Source organism: Lepidochelys kempii, chromosome 8 (genome assembly GCF_965140285.1).
Source record: "Lepidochelys kempii isolate rLepKem1 chromosome 8, rLepKem1.hap1, whole genome shotgun sequence".
NCBI lineage: Eukaryota > Metazoa > Chordata > Testudines > Cheloniidae > Lepidochelys > Lepidochelys kempii.
Genome location: NC_136387.1, coordinates 35,242,655 through 35,260,481, shown reverse-complemented (window position 1 = coordinate 35,260,481; position 17,827 = coordinate 35,242,655). Strand labels below are relative to the sequence as shown.

Below are 17,827 nucleotides of genomic sequence, written 5' to 3'. Positions count from 1 at the left end.
ATCTCATCTCTTGCTATGCTTTCAACTGTCACCAATACAGCAATGGCTACCATTTGACCAGGTATCAGAGCAGAATATTATTAGCAGCAGAGCCCTGCCTATCGTAAGAAGAAATCACAGGGAGGGGCCTTGTCTATGACATTTTAGCAATTTTCCCACCGTTTACTAAGCCCAAAGCTTCCTGTACAGGTGAAATATAAGATCCACCTTTTTGAAGATGCTTTCCTATAGCAACAGTGCCTTTAACCATCGCCAGAAACAAAACCCAATGCTTCCATTAACAAAGCCAGAGATATCACTGTGCTTCTGGTTGACTGGTAATTTTGTGTGACAGCCAGGGGGGGAGCACCTTTCATGCTACCTTAGGTATTGGCATTAATTATTATTTGTGTTGCTGTAGCACCTCTGAGCCCGTGTCACAGACCAGAACCCTATTGTGCTAGATGCTGTACAAACCCAGACCCAGCAAGGATGATCCCTGCCCTAAAGAGTTTATAATCTAGGCAGATAACCATTTATCCTCCATTCACTTCTACATCTGAACCTGTCTGATGGCTCCAGTGTCAGCTCCATGAGTCTGATGTTCCTTTTGCTTTACACAGGCATAAGGAAGGTGAATCCACACTGAATTTACTGACAGGTGTAAATGGGTTTTAGGCCCAACATGTCTAGGGTTGACTCACTCTCTTTCTGCCCAGGCTTCCCTTACTTAGTGTCTGTGCTCCCAGGAGCAGGCTGCCTAGCAGGAATGCTTACTCCTCTGGCTTGCAGGCCCCTGCAGCTGATGCTGTGCTGGCCTCTCTGACTTATCATGGCCTCCCTTCCCTACTACCTTGGCCACTCCTCACCTGGCCTGTCCTGCAGGCCTTTTGCCACCTTGCCTGTGCTACCCCAAGCCGTGCCCCGGCCCTCTCTCCTAGCAGCCAATTCCCAAAGTCCCAGCAATGCTGCTGCACTGGAGAGAGACTCTTCCCTTCCCCATCTGTCTTAGCCACCGGTGCACAGGTCACACACCAAAGCTGGGGCTGCCCCACACTTGGGTTTATGGGTCAGCCCGCACAGCTTCCCTCTCTCCTCCTTTCTAACTCCTCACTCCCCTTGCTGTCTCCCTTCTCCCTCTCCTTGTCCTCTCCACCCCACCCCCCCCATTTGTGTTTCCTTCTGTATATGTCTACACTGCAGTTAGACGCCATGGGCTAGCTCATGCCACCTGACTCTGGCCAAGGGGCTGTTTAATTGCAGGGCAGATGTTCTGGCTGAGGCTGCAGCCCCACCTCTGGGGCCCTCCCCCCTGGCAGGCCCCCAACTCCAGCCCGAATGGCTACAATGCAATTGAACAGCCCCTTAGGCCAGGGGTTTTTCTTCCCTGTGTAGACATACCCTCACGTGGCTCCTTTCAGGAGTGGGCGTGTCCCCCGCCCGGTTGCCAGCGGGCGGTGCCTCGCTGCCCCCGTTGCTGGGGGCGGTGAGGGAGCTGGGTTGTGATTGGCCGGGGGGAAGCGGCGGCGGCCATTTCCAACGGCGCGGGGAGCGCAGAGATGGCGGCGGAGCCGGGGCCGGGTACCGGGGCTCTGGCCTTCCGGGAGCTGCGGGACCTCGTCGCGACCCAGGAGGCGCTAATAGAGCGGCTGCGGCTCCGGGTGCGGGCGGGGCCCATGGGCGGAGCGGCGACGCGGATGGGCGGGGCTTGGAGCGTTGGTGGGTGGGGCCATTTAGAGGCCCCGCCCCCTCACCCCTGTGCTTGTTGCTCTTTGTCCTAGAAGGTTCTTGCGGCCCCTCATCCCGCAGTAGGGCGCCCGCTGGGCTGCACCCGATACAGGGGTCTGAGCAATAGGTGCATGTGCTCACACCTCCCCCCCCCCCCGGCTCTGTGATGTTTGCACGTGAGCAGGTGTGTTGTGTTGCGTTGCCTCTGCCAGTGCTGTTTTCACAGGCATGCAAGGCCCCAGCTGCCCCCTTTTCCCTAGTTTTGTTTGTGTTCAAGGTAGTGAATTCCTCTTGCGACACCTCTGCCCCAGCGACTGGCTAGCTGCTGGCAGGCAGTAGGGTCTTTGTACCACACTTGGATTTTATGGCCAGGCCTTTAAAAAAACATGAGTGATTTGGGTGTGTCTGTTGTTGGGTGTCCAGGTTGAGACACCTTAAAAAGTGCTGATGATCAGAAGATGCTGAGCATTTGCCCTTGGAAAGCCAGCCTTCTTTGAAGGGTGTGAAGTTGGGCACTCAAAAGCTGTAGCTCACAGAAGCTTAAGCTCAAATAAATTTGTTAGTCTCTAAGGTGCCACAAGTTCTCATGTTCTTTTTGCGGATACAGACTAACGCAGCTGCTACTCTGAAACCTGTCAAAATCACTAGTGACTCTGGTGGTCTGCCCAACATACATTGAAACTCTATCTGTGCATGTAACTGACTTATTGAACTTCAAATTCTTTTTGCAGATAGTAATACAGGAGGATAATTTTGTCCGTAAAGAGGATTATGAGGCTGTTGTGAAGAAGTTGGAGGTAAGTAACCTCTCGGGGGTAGGGACTACGTCTTCATACATTTTGAACAGCATCTGGTACCATGGGGCTCCAATCCTGGTGGAGGCCTCAATGAATAATGTAATATTTCTGTTTCTATTGGAAACTAGGCCAAACAGATTGAAATTAGCCTTGCAGTGCTTAATGAAAGGTAGGAGAGCTGCATTTGGACTCAAGGGTAGTTTTGATGCAGCTTAGCAGTTCTAAAAAAGACTTGCTGAGTACCACATTAATTAGACACCAAAGAGAGTGAAGCTCATGGAAAGGACTATTAATTGTCAGTGGACTAAGATTCCATGGGGCTACATGTGGCACAAACAGAATAAAAAAACTGTCTTAGTACCACTAACGAGTCTTCTCTGGGTGTGTATTCTCTCTACCACCCCTGGGCCCCACCCCTTTTCCTGTCTTTTTGAATAGTTGTGTCTAGCTATTTGGTGTTCAGTGGTGCTGTACTAGGGGCTCATGCTTGATTCATATGTGGTGAGCTGTCTAAAGAACCAGGTCAGTGCCCTGGAGCTTGCTTAGATGTTTGACATTTTAACTTTTTGTGGCTCCTGAGGTTATATAGGGTAAAGGGTACTAGGAGGCCCATGGAGCATGGATCTGGGGAGGAACACACACCTGTTCAGCCAGTGGAAGTGTTTGGGAGCTGGTCACTGAACTCCTTTCCCCTCCCCCTTCCCTCAAACTAAGAACTATCACAAACCTTACCACCTTCCACTCCAAGTGCAAGGTTCATTTATTTGACCTTGCCTTCTTTAATATAAATACATAGCAACAGGTATATTTTAACAAAAGAAAAAACGCTCCGAGTGGGCAAGGGTGAGAGAGCAAACAACACATGTGAGATGTGCATTTCTACTACTGGATGGTGCTCAGATACTACCATGATGAGTGCCATATAAGAACCTGTGAAAAACAGAACAGAAAATAACCCTGTTTACTTTGGAGCTGTGAGCAGTTTGTCTGTTATGTGATGCCTGGTTGAAGATGAAGGTTAGGATGTTGCTTAAAGGTGATTAAAATGACAAATCCATTTACTTCATTTTAAAAAATAATTTCAATTCCAATAGGTATAAAATAATAGTGAATTTTAAATGCACTTTTCCAAAGTATCAAATATACCAAAAAATCTGCCACATGTTGGCCTCTTCCATGCCAGCTCCATAGTAACTGGGAGATCACAGCAGAGTGCATGTTCAGATGTCAAGGATGAGTGGGAGCTGGATAGCTCATAGATAGATAGAGGGGATCTAACAATGGAAAAAAGGTGTTGTGTTGAGAGCCACTTAGCCTGAATGGTAAGTTGTGTATGGTAGGAGCAAGTGAAGTGGGACACCCAGTCCATAGCTGGTAAGGTAGCCCACATATATTGTGTAATTAATGGATTTTTCCATCCTTTGATTGAGGTTCACCAGGAAAGATGTAACTAATAGACCCCCTGATTACTCAAGAGCTTGTAAGCAGAAGGATGAAATTGGTCAGTGAAGATCTTTTAATATTTACATTTAAAGAATTGTGGCTGGATAATTCAGTAAGTGGCACTCATCTCTCTGAGTAGATATTGAATTAATATTCCTTAGTGATGCTAGGGGCACCGTCCTGCCAAAGGTGGTATCTTTTGGAGAAGACAAAATGGTGGACTTGTCCACTTGTGATCATTAAAGATCCAGTGACACATTTCCTTAGAGTTTGGGTGTTAATGCCAGTGGCCTGGCCATTGTAGAGATTTGCATTCTGCCTCCTTCAACTCCCTTGCAGTTTCAACTGACTATAGTAATTTTTTTTAACACATCCTGTCCTAACTTGCTTTGTAATTTTGCTGTGCACTGTTAACCAGCTACCACCTTCCATCCTAGCCATGGCTGCCTTTCATTAGTGGGCAAAATGATTAGAGTGTTCGTAAAGTGCTTTGGCAACTTCTGAAGTGAAAAATCCTCTGGAACTGTAAGATAATGATCAACACATGTTAGATTTTGAGGGGGTGGGGGGACCTGATAAGTCTTCAAATATGCTAAGGGCTGTTAGAAAGAGGACAGTGATCAATGGTTCTCCATGTCCACTGAAGTTAGGACAAGAAGTAATGGACTTAATCTGCAGCAAGAGATTTCGGTTAGTTATTAGGAAAAACTTTAAGGCTAGTTAAGGGTTAACTCTACGGGTAGTTAAGCTCTGGAACAGGCTTCCAAGGGATCCCTGTCATTGGAGGTTTTTAAGAACAGGTTGGACAGACTCCTGTCAGGGCTGGCATAGGTTTACTCAGTCCTGCCTCAGTGCAGGGGGCTTGACTGGATGACCTCTCAAGCCCCACATTTCTATGAGTCTGTGATTTACACTCTGTATTGGTCTGGGGCTGGCAGAGAACAGAGGGATGCTGTGTGTATTACAGAAAGAAGAGGAAGAGCACTCTAAGACCAAAATCCTGCTTGCCAAGGAAGCTGAGAAGCTGCAGTTTGCGCTCGGGGAGATTGAGGTTTTGTCCAAGCAGCTTGAAAGAGAGAAACAAGTCTTTGAAAAAGCGTAAGTTTGGCTGGGGGAGAGGGGAGAGAGATTTTTGTGTTTAATATTTGAAAACAGGCAGCAAGTATTTTGTCTCGTTAGTAACCAGGCTGGGTATGACAGCATTGTACTTAATTAGGTTTCAGAGTAACAGCCGTGTTAGTCTGTATTCGCAAAAAGAAAAGGAGTACTTGTGGCACCTTAGAGACTAACCAGTTTATTTGAGCATAAGCTTTCGTGAGCTACAGCTCACTTCATCGGATGCATACCGTGGAAACTGCAGCAGACTTGGTATCCAAGTTTCCACGGTATGCAGTTTCCACGGTATGCATCCGATGAAGTGAGCTGTAGCTCACGAAAGCTTATGCTCAAATAAATTGGTTAGTCTCTAAGGTGCCACAAGTACTCCTTTTCTTTTTACTTAATTAGGGACTCCATTCTCACGGGGGGGGGGGGAGGAGTGTGTTTACCTGAATTTAATAGAATTAGAGATCGGAAAAAAGTTAAGCACATACTAAAGTGCTTTGCTGAATCGGAGCCAAAAGCTGTTAGCAACCTTTTTTTGTTCTGATTGTACAGCCCCTAGCACAATGGGGCACTCCCTGGTCAGGGACTGGGGCAACTGGCCATTACAATAATACAAGTAATAAAATCTTCATCACAACAAACTCCCTTGTTGACTATATTTACCTATATATTTAAATTCAGTTGACTTAAATGGGATTTAAGCATGTGCTTAATTTGAAGCTCGTAATTAAATGCTTTGCTGAATCTGGACCCAAGTTCAACATTGTGAGGCCTGGAATTTAGGGTTTGGAAGACAAGGCTCTTTAGATTGCCTCTAAAATGTATTGCTTTGTGATGGGAGAGGTTCAGCAGCGTTTTTTAAAGGACATTTCTGCCTAAGGCCCCAGCCTTGTAAAGTGATTTGTGTGTGGAGATCCTTTTGAAGCCACTGGGCCTTTGCCTGGTCTTACAGGTGTGCCCAAGTGGATCACTTTGCAGGATCAGGGCTTAAAATGTAGTCCCAATCAGTGTCATTTGGATGCCTGAGTACACAAGACGGGCTATGCTGGGCCAGACCAAAGGTCCATCTAGCCTAGTATCCTGTCTTCTGACAGTGGCCAATACCAGGTGCTCCAGAGGGAATGAACAGAACAGGTAATCATCTAGTTATCCATCCCCTGTCACGCATTCCCAGTCTGTCAAACAGAGGCTAAGCAGAATAGCTGCCATGCGAGTGCACATCAGGTAATGAGATCTCTAAATGCTGTGGAGGTGGAGATGTTCAGAGCTGCCTAAGGGGGTTGCATGCCATGTGGGTGCAGAAGGAAGATCAGCCCTTGAAAATGGGAAGGTTCTTCAGCATTTAAAATTTCACTGACACTCTTGTCACTTGCCTTCATTTTTGTTGCTTCTATTATAGACTTTCCAACATTAAGAGCAAAGCGCTAAAAGAATCCACCAAAAAAGACAAGCTAATAAGCAAATGCAATGGTAAGTTTACCAGAGGCTAAAGTCTGTTATGCATTGCTCTACTGGCTTAGAAACAAAAGCCCAGTAACTAGGATTTACTTTAATTAGGAAGGGTGATGTGACTTAACATTGTACTCCGCCAAGACTCTGTACAGGCATGTAAAGGGGAGTAAGACAGACACACACATGCCACCTGCCACGGGGTCTCTCTGAACCGTAGATCCAGGTGTAGGGGATGGGGGAGCAGGTTCCATGTAGTCACTATTCCCAGGCATCTACGAATACATGGGCATGAAGCAGGGCAGGGAGTTGGTGGAGCCGTAGTTCCATTCTCCCCTTAGTATATCAGCTGAGCTGGTGCAGGAGGGAAGGAATCTGCGGCTGGGAAAAGCCTGGTGCAGATACTGGCCCCTCCTGGAGAAAGGGAGGAGCAAGGAGGGAATCATGCTTCTCTGAGTCACTGAGCAAAGGCTCGGAGTGGCCCTGCTTGACTGCTAAGGAGAGCTGGCTTTCTCCGCAAGCAGACAGCACATTTTAAATATCTACCCACTTTTTCCTCCCCAATCAGGTTAAGGTGCTCCCAGGGCACTAGGCTGAAATCCCAGGCCAGGCAGTCAGAGCCATGCATGGCCCAATCTAGGGTTTGAGCAGTAAAATATTTAACAGGGCAACGCTTTGTTCCACTCAGTGTCTTCTCATCTGTAATGAAAGCACCTTACTGTTTAGCTTCAGGAAGCACGACCTGGAGTTGAAGGCACAGGGGGACCTGGGCCTATCTCTGCCACAGATATAGCATGTGGTCAGGGGCAAGTCACTTAGAGCCTGATCCTGGGATGTGCCAGGCATCTTCTGGGAGGTGCCCAGTGCCTGCAGCTGAAGTCAGTGGGAGCTGAGGGCATTCAGGGGGTACTCAGTATTTCATAGGATTAGCCTTTTAAACTCTCTGTGCCTCAGCATCTCTAGCTGTACTATATTGCTAGTGATAAATACCTGCTTCACGGGGGTGTGGTGAAGCCAACAGATGTCCGTGCAGTGTCCTGAAGCCTGCAGATGGAAGGGGTTAGACCCAATAACCTTTATTTTTGGTGTATTTCTGTTTAACAAGCTGTCCTCTCACCTTAGCTGCCCTAGTTAGGTTTCATGCCGCCATTGCAGACAGTTTGTGTTTATGTGAAACCAATCCAGAACTGACTGTAGCCGAACGTCACTGTTGTCAGCATTTCAGCAGCACCTGCTGCAAAGCTGATCTCCATTTTTGGGGGGTGTGGGAACATTTTCCCCATGTTTTCGGTGTCTGTGTTTGTAGCTGTTACTATAAGAAATTCTTAAGACAAAGGCCAAAAAAACCCCAGCTGCTGTGCTGATGCCAGAGGAAATAGAAATGTAAATAGAAATTAGCTGCATCTCAAGTGAGTTTTAAGCCTCAACTCCGCCTCTGCATTTTTTTGGTAGAAATTGAGAGCCATATTATGAAACAGGAGGATCTTCTCAATGACAAAGAGAATGAAATTAAGGAGCTGCAGCAGTTCGTCACCAAGCAGAAGCAAATACTCCAGTAAGTATTACCTCCTTAGATCGTTATCGGCCCTACGCTGCAGCCAGTGGGAGTTTGACGCTGACCTCAGTGGGAATATGGGGTCTGTTTTGTCTGTTTCAGTGTTTTAACAATCTACCCATCTGGCTCTCTAGCAGCCTCTGATGTCACTTCAAAAGTAATCCCGTTAAATTCATTCCAACTAGAAGCCACCTGCCTCCACACTGACCCTTTGCCCTGTCAGTCCCTTTCCACCTCAGAGCCCTTGCAGCATGCCTGGAAGGTCAGCAGGCCGGTGCTGTTTCAGAGCAGGTGGGAGGGGAGTAGGTTCCAAAGTTGAGGGCCGCTCACAGAGAACATCCTGTCAACCCCCAACGTGTAAAGCAAGAGAGATCTAGCTCAAGTGCCTCTGCGGATTGCAACCAAGGCAGCATGGCACAAGGGCCAAGGCATCTCTCACGCAGGCAGATCCCAGTGGCTGGGAATGGGCATCTGCATTATGAAACCCATTCATCGGCCCCATTGCTAGCTGTCTCAGTAGAGCAGCTAAGGACTGAGCTGTCCATGGAGACTTCCCCTCTGGACCGTCCCTCCAAATCAAGGGGCAGGCACGTTAATTGGGGGACGTTTGCATTCTGTGCACTTGCTGTACCTGCTCTGTGGCTAAATGGAGAACGAACCCTCTCTGCGGCTGCCAGCCTTGCACTTTTCATCTGCATGAAATTCTCTTTAATAAAAAGCCCTGCATTCTTCTTCAGGTGTATCTACAGCATGGGGCCCATGCTGGTGTCACCCACCAAGCATGGACACAGCCTACATTGGCAGACAGGGTTTCTGTTGGTGTAGGAACACCACCTTCCTGAATGACATTGGCTACATCAACAGAAGCCCTCTTTCATCGATGCAGCTGTGTCCGCACTGGGGGGTTTTTCAGCATAGCTGTGTCGCTCGGGGGGGGGGGGGGGGGGCAGGGGTTTCACACCCCTGGCCAATGTAGCAATGCAGACATAACTTTTAAGTGTGGACCAGGCCTGAGCTACCTCTTGACTGAGCAGTGAGTCTTCCCTTCTCCTTTCACACTTGGAGTCTGATTTACCAACCTGACACTGATTGCCAGGAACAGGAAAGTTACGTTGCCAATGCCAAGAAGTGAAATCAGTGTAACCCTGGTTTGCTAACACACCGGGCTATAGAGTGACAAAAAACTCCTGAGTGGTACCACCTGGGTAGCCGTTAGCTCTGGGTTAATGGAGCATCCTTGTTAATGCGGCCATTTCCTTAGTAAGTGCTTAAAAGATCCCTCATTAACCTGCCCAGGAAGCAACCAGGAGAATTGGTGATAAATTAGCAGTGTGATGTCTGCCAGTGCAACTTTCTGATGGGTGGTTTGTTTTTTGTTTTTGTTGGTTTTTTTGCAGGACTCAAGTGTCAGACTTAAAAATACAGAAACAACAGGAAAGTTACATAGCACAAGTGCTGGAAAAGAAACAGAAGAAGGGTTTAAAGTGAATGTATTAGACATTACACTACCGTCCGTGTATCCCCTCAGTATGCAACCGCTGTTGCAAAAAGATTCTGGTGCTCACAGTTACTCTGGTGGCCAACAAGACCACTAGCAATATCCACCACTATCTCAGGAAGGTTGTAGATGAGTCGCCACATTAACCCATCAGTGGGCCCTGGCTTACACAAACATACTTTTTCTGGCCTGGTGCAGAGGGGAGGCCCCCGGGGCAGGGGGGAGGTCAGGGCGGGGGTTAGAAAGCAAGCCCACCCTGCACTCATCCTTCATTGGTGGCTCCTGTCCTGTGGGGCTAGGCCCAACTCCCCATTCCAGGCAGTGCGACCTGGCACATGGGGTTTGCGTTGCTGCCGCTCACTCAAATTTGGCCCAGCTACCCCTCTGTCATGGCCAAACCTGAGTGCAGAGACAGACTCAGGCTGCTGCAGGTGTGGTTTAATACAATGGCCTTTCATCCCTGGAGCCTGGTGCAAGTGCAATTAATTAGAGGGGCTTCCCTTTGTCCTCTAAGCATTTGTGTGCTTCACAAAGCCACCACCTCAGCTGGGTCTCTGCTCAGAGCAGGCCCTGGGTTGCAATAGCTGCTGTTCCTTGGTCACTGCTGCTGTGGGCTAGGGGCTTATATGGAAACGCTCCCATTGCCTAGCCATGTTCTGCCCCTTCCTAGCCAGTGCTGTTTGTGTCTCACAGCTTCCCCTGTCTGACCCCCTGTACCCACCAAGAAAATGGCAGGGACAGTCCCCTGAAGCTTGGTAAATACTGTTAGACCCCAGAAGGGTGACAGGATGCATGTACAGACCAAGTGCCTTCAAATAAATGGTTTTATACTAAATACCTCAAGATCAGCTTCCCTTTTACTGCCCTGTCATGATCTGAGTTCAGTCCTATGTGTCTCTTGCTGGCTGAAGTCTTGAAGCCGGCATCTCTGCACCATGCCCCTTCTTGGGGGAGGATGGGACTCCTCTGTGGTTCAAGAACTGCTGGTAAATTTCCTTCTTGACCCATTGGACTCAATTGGGACTCTTGGCACTGCATTCCTGCTCCCAGCCTTGCAGGTGCAGGTACCCAGGATGCAGTGGGGGGAGGGCCGGATGAGACTAGACTCTGACTCCCCTGCCCCCAGCAGGGAGACACCCCAGAGTTTCCCTCCAAGATGGACAGATGCTGGAGGGGTGCCTGGAGGGGTGCCTGTTGCTTTAAAACAGCCTGTGATGGGAGGGCAGGAGAAGCTGCATTGTATTCTGCATCCATTCAGCCCCAAAGGCTTGGCCAGAGGTGCGTAATGCTCTGGGGAAGCCTTGCCCCACACTCCTCCTGAAGCACAGTTCCTGGCAGCCTCCTGCTGCCATCGCCCTGGCCTTCCAGTCGCTTCTGCATCACGTTCAAGCCTGGTGACGCACAGAGCCCTGCATCCTCCATTCCCTAAGCTCCTGCCTCCCATGGCTGTGCCTTTGTCCCCTGCCACCCTCATACTTTCCATTGTGCTGCACTGGAGCCCTCTCAGTTTCCTTCTCACCCCTGTTAAACCCAGCTCCCCAAACTCCCCTCCCTTGCCTGAGCCTTGTGTTTTTGGCTGCCCTAGACCCTGCAGTCCCTGTGGAAGCCTGTGGTGATAGGGGGGCTGCATAAGGAGCAGCTGAGAGGGAGCAGCAAGCTGCATGGGATAATGGTGTGGCCTAGCCAGAGGGGCCCCTGCATTGCTTAATTTGGGGTGGATGGGGGTGGAAAGTTGGGGAGAAGAACTGAGAGGAGCTGAGAGGGGTCAGCCGTGGGGGGTGATGAGATGGGTGAAGCGGGAGAAGAGCAGAACAAGGAAAAGACAAACTCCACCCTGCAGGTGCCTGCTCTCCTGCCAGTCACAGCCGGAGGTGCCGCCTCCGAACACAGTGACACCCCCCTGGAGTGTGCAGATGGGGTGTGGAGGGGAATGGCAAACACCCAGTAAACTGAGACTCTCCACGCATGGACAAATGCCTCCCTTCCTCTTCCCTCTACTGCCCTACTCATGGCCAGGGAGCTTGTTAGCTCCCCCCCGTCTGAGCTTGAGCTATAGTGGGACACTCTGGATGTCAAGGGACTGCTGCTGGTGTACCAGATGGGGCTACGCTGGAGTCCTGGTAGCTCAAGTAAGCCATAGGTGATGGCTGCAGAGCCCCTGAGGGATGTGTTGTGCAGCGGGTAGTTGGCAACATGATCAGTTGATCATGGTTGAGGGAAGTAAAGCTGAGGGAAGTAGATATTTTACTTCTGTTTTTCCCAAGGGTGATGGTTCTGGAGCAGTCTCAATTCCCCAGGGGAGACACAGTTTGGCCATCAGTTGCAAGTGTGAATCTTACACTAAGGAAGCAGCATCTGAGTGTATCCCCTGTGTAAATCTGTAGTGACTCCCCTGCTGTGCGCTAGGCTCACTGAGAGCAAGGTTCAGCCCCATGGGGGTTACACACGTATCCGAGGGCAGAGTTCTCGTGGGACAAAGCACTTTCTTAAGGCAGTGCCCCCTCATCCTGCTTCCTACTCTAGCCCCATTAGGATAAGCACATGACTAACCACACAGGGAGGCTTGTTGTTATACCATGGCCTTGCCTTGCTGATCCCATCTCACAGAGGACTATGGCATAAGCCTTAAGGAATGGTCTACAGGTGAAAATTAGATCAACCTAGCTACATTGCTCAGGCTGTGAAAAATGTTGTACCTTGTACAATGTAGTTAGAGTGAGCTAACCCCCACTGTTGATGTAGGAGGGTGAGAGAATTCTTCCAGCGACCCAGCTACCATCGCTCCGAGAAGTAGATTATATTGACAGAAAAACCCCATCTGTCCATGTAGGAAGCGTCTATGCTATGGCGCTACCGGGGCACAGCTACAGCTCTGTAGTTCGGCTGCTCAAGTGTAGACATACCTTAAACTGCTTCGCTGCAGGTCCTGCCAGAGCTCAGCCTATAAAGAAATCCTGAGGCTCATCGACTGTTTCTGGTCTGGACCAAATTCAGCTGTTTGTCGCATGGGGTGGGACCAGTAGGCTCTGAACCCTAATTAATGGAAGCAATATTGTGACTGTGAGGCAAATACTAATAGAACTAATAGAACAAACACTGGACAGCTGAGAGGGCTTTCCATTGTTGAGGGGGCTGAGCCTGAGTTCCTTTGCACACATGCAGCACAGAACTGGGAGAGTCTTGCATGTTCAAACAGCCCTGCCACACTGGTTGTATTTCACATAAACACACTAGGCTACCTCCTTTACACAAGTGACTCCAGTGGTGTTATTCCAGCATTACCCTGGGCTACCTAGAGCACAATAATGTCACCCTCCTTCTCTGACAGGCTCTGTGCAGAGGGCCCTGTCTAACACACATCGCTGCAAAGGGCATTCTGCAGAGTTCACAGCAGACAGGCTTGGCCACGCATGTGAGTCAGTGCACAAAGCACTTTCCTCAGGCTATGTGTCCACCGCAATATGAGCCCAGGCTTAGCGGATTCGAGTCAGCTGACCCACATTAGCGAACCCGGGGCTTGAGCAGCTACATTGTGTTTTAACCCTACATTAAGACATTTTAAACCTGTGCTCGAACCTAGGGCTCTGGCCTCCACACTGCAGAGCACAGACCGGAGTCAAAATAACCATATCCCAGAGTCCCTAGCGTTCTCACTCCCCCCCAAAATATGGTCATTCGAGTCCTAGAACCGTGATGCACTGTGGGAAAACGTTACTGCCCACCCTGCGCATCACAGGTGGTTTGAAGCAGCTCCCTTTGCAAAAGGTTTGAGGCCTTCACTCTCTATTGCAAAGCCCAGAGGCTCTCTGTAGTGTGCTTGCAGATTGGTGCTCAGGAGAGTGTTAATGCTGACTGGAGTGGCTGTCATTCACAGGGTGGAAACAGGCTCCTGTTATCAACAGCATGTATTTCAGATTGTTTGCCTAGAGAGGACTGAGGAAGTTATCCCATGGAATTGTGGGATACTTCTAGCTGACTCCTGGAACGTGAGTCAAGCGGGGCAGTGTCTACACTTCAAAGCAATAGAGCTTGGACCCTGGGTCCCAGCTTAACTCAAGCATGGACCCTCCAGCCCTGCAGGGTCCTGGGACCCTGGGTCTAAGCCCTTGGTTAGTGCAATTGCAGTGTAGACTCGAGGGGGGTTAGGCTTGAGCCCAGGTTCAAGCATGGGCTTACTTTGTAGTGTGGACGTACCCTTAGTCACGAAAGCACCAGCAGGAGGGTAGAGGGCACTGTGCTGCTTTCCTTCAGAAGAAATATAAACCCCAAAGCCTGGTCCCTTGTGCTCACTACAATCCTGCGGCACTCTGGCTTGTCTGCATGAGACGTTACTGTGCAGCAAGCCAGGTTGTGAGGCTATGGCACACTAGCTTGCCGAGGAGTAACAGTCTGTGTGGGCATGGCTAGAATGCACTGAAAGGCCTGGAGTGGACTTCGGCTTATAACACTTTACAAGTAGTAGCCGCACTCCCGGCTTTTCAGTGCTCTGTAGCAGGGTCTGGACGAGATGTTACTGCACGGCAAGCTGGTGCACTGGAAGTCACACCCCAGCTTGCTGCACAATAATATCCCACATAGACCAGCCCTTTAAGGGCCAATTCAGAAAAGGATATAGCCCCCACATGCTGAAAGGTCTTTGGGCTCCTCAGTACCTTTGAGGATCTGGGCCTTAGGTCTTAAGCACATGCTTATGTGATATGGGGTCTGTACAAACAGTGTCCTGGCCAGATTTCCACTTGGTTAATTCCCATCTGCTACCTGAAGTCTTGCACTTTCATTTGGAGATGGGGCCAAATCTCCAACTGTGTAGCCCCACGGACATCAAGGGAGCAATGCAGTAGCCGAGGTTCTGGCTCACTATTCCTAAAATGGCTTTGTGGTGTTGTAGATGCTGTTAACAGCTACCACATCCACTCCAGAGGAGATTCTGTTCAGAGGGGCCTGTCCCTGCCTTACCTCCTGGAGCACTGTGAGGATTTCTTCATTAATGTCTGTAACATGTCATGAGAGCCTTTGCTGAAACGCCCCAGAGAAAGGAACATTGATGACTATTTAATACATAAGCAGGCGCTCACAGATGGCCAGCTGCGATGAGCTCACACATATAATTACCGAAGAAGTACCTGACCCAGTTACAGACGGTCTGTCCTGCTAACACAGCAAGGACGGGGCAACGGAGAGATCTTTATGGACAAGTATTTCGCGTTCCTCCAGCATGTAGGGTGACCAGATGTCCCGATTTTATAGGGACAGTTCTGATTTTTGGGTCTTTTTCTTATATAGGCTCCTATTACCCTCCACACCCTGTCCCGATTTTTCACACTTGCTGTCTGGTCACCATACCAGCATGAGCGCTGAATAAAAGCGGCTTGTGATGAAAAGGGCCAGATTCTAAAATGCTCTCCCTTTTTCTGGCACTGAGTTCAGAAATCAAATGCTGGGGATCAAGGCTTGAGCGCTGAGCCAGCTGGGGCCTTTTTGGTGTAACAGGCTGTATGTCCCAAGCCCAAATATGTCCCACTCCCACTTTCATTCTTCCTCTGCACTCTGTGCGTGATGTTATTCATCCTGGAGAGGCAAACAGGAATTGAACAAAGCAATGAATCCACCTTGAAAGCTTGTGAGAGCCATGCTGCCTCAGCCCTTAACTCTTCTAGGGCTGTTTATAAAAGATCACATTCAGTAGCACTTTTGGGTTCCTAGCTTTCCCCTCCCCAATGATGGTGACATGAAATCACCTTTTGTGCTGAACAAGAGACTACTTCACAATGGCACTGTCTGATGAGCTCAAGGTAACACAGATTGACAAGGGCTCGGTCACCCCGAAGGCCACAGCTGCAAGGCTGCTGGGCAGTCATATGATTCTTCTTACATTTAAATAGCCCATTTTGGTGTGGTTGAGTTTGGCAGCTAAATTCCCCAAACATTCTGTCCCCACTGAGCGTGCTCCAGCACACTCAGTGGGGACAGAATGTTTGGGGAATTTAGCGTGCTCCAGCACACTCAGTCCCTGCATGTGACCAGGCTGCTCGTGTGCCAAGCCCACAGAGTGACAGAGCATGTCCCAGCCCAGGGCTACAGGACTCAGGACTTTCCCTGTAATGACAGCGGCTGGCTGCTCCAGGCTGGGCACTAGAAGTGAGAGTTGGAAGCCTGTCTCCTTGGTGTCTATGCCCCTGGCTGGTGCCCAGGCAGAAAGGAGAAGAAGGGTGGGGAGACTGGGGCAAGGGGCCAGAGGGATGGGAGGAGCCTGGGACAAAGAGCCAGAGGAGTGGCTGGGAAAAGGAGCTGAAGGAGGTAGGATGGGGGCCCGGGCTATGGAGCTGAGGTGGGGTCTCAAATTGGGAAGTTGGGCTGAGGCAGAGGGTATCTGGGAGTGGGACACAGAGCCAAGGGGGAAGGGGTGAAGGGGAGACTGGGACTAGGACAACAAACTGAGGGGGCTGGGAAGAAGACTGGGACTGGGACAAGGGTAGGCGGGAGGGGCCAGGAGCAGACGGGGTCAGACTTGGGTTACTTCCTAATTGCTAAGGGCAGGAGGCTGCAGTGTCAAAGTTCTTTGTGTGTAATACACGTTGAACAACACGGTAGGTATACGGCTCCCTCAGTGACATTCCAGCGCTGACCAGAACTGATTGCCTCCTCTCGTCAGTGACTGGACCTTCCGGAGGCCAGACCCTCTCCCCGCCCCACCCCCAGCAGCATCCCTTAGTTGTCAGAGTTACGCTCTCTGGTCATTTGGTGGGGGACATTCACAGGTACACACAATAGCATAAAGCATTGCTGGAAGGCTCTCAGCCCCAGACTTCAGCATATGAGCCAGGCACTAATGGTTGGGAAAACTTGCCCCAGGGGCAGGTTATTCGGTAATTTTCCACGAGGGGGATTCTTGCACCTTCCTCTGCTGCTGGCAGTGGAGTGGCTGGACTGTGGGTCTGGTCCATGCTGGCAATGCCTATGGGACACTGTACGCCACATTTCCATCAGTGTGACTGAGGGAAGCATTTGCCCACCAGCCCTACCTGGCATGCCCAGAAGGCCTGCAGGCTAGCGCCACAACTCCTTGCTGCCTGTGTCATCGAGTGGTTAGGGCAGAGGACTGGACACTAGGACTCCTGGGCTGTGCTCAGCTCTGCCCCAGACTCGCTGTGCAAGCCTGGGCGAGTCACTCGCGCACTCTGTGCTGCATTTCCTGCAGCTGCGAAAACCATAGTCCCTGACCGTGCACGGAGGTGTGTGCACCTGAGCGCCCAGGTGCCGGCAGCGCCGCAGTGAAGCCCGGGCAACTTGTAGCAGGGTCAGGCCCACTTCTTTATGTGCTTGTTTAGTTGGTATCAGCTGTGTCCATTGCAGCCTCTAGTGGCACGGGCATCGGTTTTTACACAGCACAGCTTCCTTGGCACCACGTCAAGCCCCAAGTACTCGGCCCAACAGTGACTCAGCAGGCGCCAGACTCCCGCTCCAGCCCAGCCTGAGGGCACAGATGGGCCTTTCTGCCTGTGCTGAGGGGCATTCGGGCTTGCTCTAGGGATGGGGTCTTACTGATGCTGGCCTGGCCTCCTTCTCAAAGATTACTGGATGTTTGCAAGGGGCTTTGAGATCCTAGAACGGGCGTGACACCTTGTTAATTGGCTCTGAAAGAAACCCAAGGAAATGGGTGTGCAGGGCACTCAGTCTCAGAGCTGCCTTTTTAAGGTGTCTTCTTTACTAGGATGCAGCAGAGATCAACAGGATTTAGGCCTGTGGTTTTCCTCCAAGCTTGTCTCTTATTTCAACTCCAGCATGGCTCTCTTTGTCTTATGCTTAGCTGGCTGCCCCAGGCTGCCCCAGAATAGTCGAGATCTTTAAAGGGCCAAACTGCATGGACAGATCCTGCGACCAACTCATTTAGTTGTACATGCATCCTTGTGTGGCACAGCCTCTGGTGGTTTATGGGCCTTTCATATGCCTTCTGCTTAGGTGCTTCCTTTGTTTCCCTGAGCAAGGGCTTTGTGAGTTTGGGGCGTTCAAAGTGGCTGCCATCTGGAGCCTGGGTTTACACATCTCACTCTGGCACTCCCATGGTTAGAGCCTCTGCAGGTTTTTGATAAAGCTAGATGGTCATATGGGCTCACCACACTCTCATAGACTTGTGTCCTCCAAAGCCAGAAGGATTCCAGCAGCTCATATGCCAGGCTGTTTTGTGAGTGGAGACTGATGGCCAGTCAGAATAGGTGTTTATTATTTATGGCAGGTTTACTGTGGGCTAGATTGTACCTTCAGACTGAGACCTGA

General features: G+C 50.1%; 1 protein-coding gene and 1 long non-coding RNA gene across 4 annotated transcripts in view; one reads left to right on the top strand and one right to left on the bottom strand.

The window, feature by feature from the left end:
• Positions 1–17,827, bottom strand: part of LOC140915766 (uncharacterized) — a 62,222-nt gene that overhangs the window by 8,801 nt on the left and 35,594 nt on the right. The window contains exon 2 of the long non-coding RNA XR_012160277.1: positions 12,457–12,586. This is a non-coding gene — a long non-coding RNA (uncharacterized LOC140915766). The remainder of the gene's footprint in view (positions 1–12,456; positions 12,587–17,827) is intronic.
• Positions 1,480–10,396, top strand: SPATA24 (spermatogenesis associated 24). Of its 3 annotated transcripts, XM_078854034.1 has the most exons (7): positions 1,619–1,640; positions 2,439–2,504; positions 3,935–4,059; positions 4,915–5,045; positions 6,451–6,521; positions 7,953–8,055; positions 9,453–10,396. In XM_078854034.1, exons 3-7 carry the CDS (start codon positions 3,997–3,999, stop codon positions 9,541–9,543), a joined length of 459 nt encoding a protein of 152 aa, XP_078710160.1. In that variant the 5' UTR covers positions 1,619–1,640; positions 2,439–2,504; positions 3,935–3,996; the 3' UTR covers positions 9,544–10,396. The 3 variants fall into 3 exon arrangements, with proteins under 3 accessions (XP_073212127.1, XP_078710160.1, XP_078710159.1); XM_073356026.2 differs by lacking the exon at positions 3,935–4,059 and having other exon boundaries at positions 1,480–1,640; XM_078854033.1 differs by lacking the exons at positions 1,619–1,640; positions 3,935–4,059 and adding an exon at positions 1,673–1,891.

What these genes read in the sequence shown, in the direction of transcription:
- SPATA24 (XM_073356026.2), top strand. Translation starts at nt 1,539, where the DNA reads ATGGCGGCGGAGCCGGGGCCGGGTACCGGGGCTCTGGCCTTCCGGGAG. An exon ending in TAGAGCGGCTGCGGCTCCGG is followed by an intron (nt 1,641 to 2,438) that starts GTGCGGGCGGGG and finishes TTCTTTTTGCAG; the next exon opens with ATAGTAATACAGGAGGATAA. An exon ending in GCTAATAAGCAAATGCAATG is followed by an intron (nt 6,522 to 7,952) that starts GTAAGTTTACCA and finishes TTTTTTTGGTAG; the next exon opens with AAATTGAGAGCCATATTATG.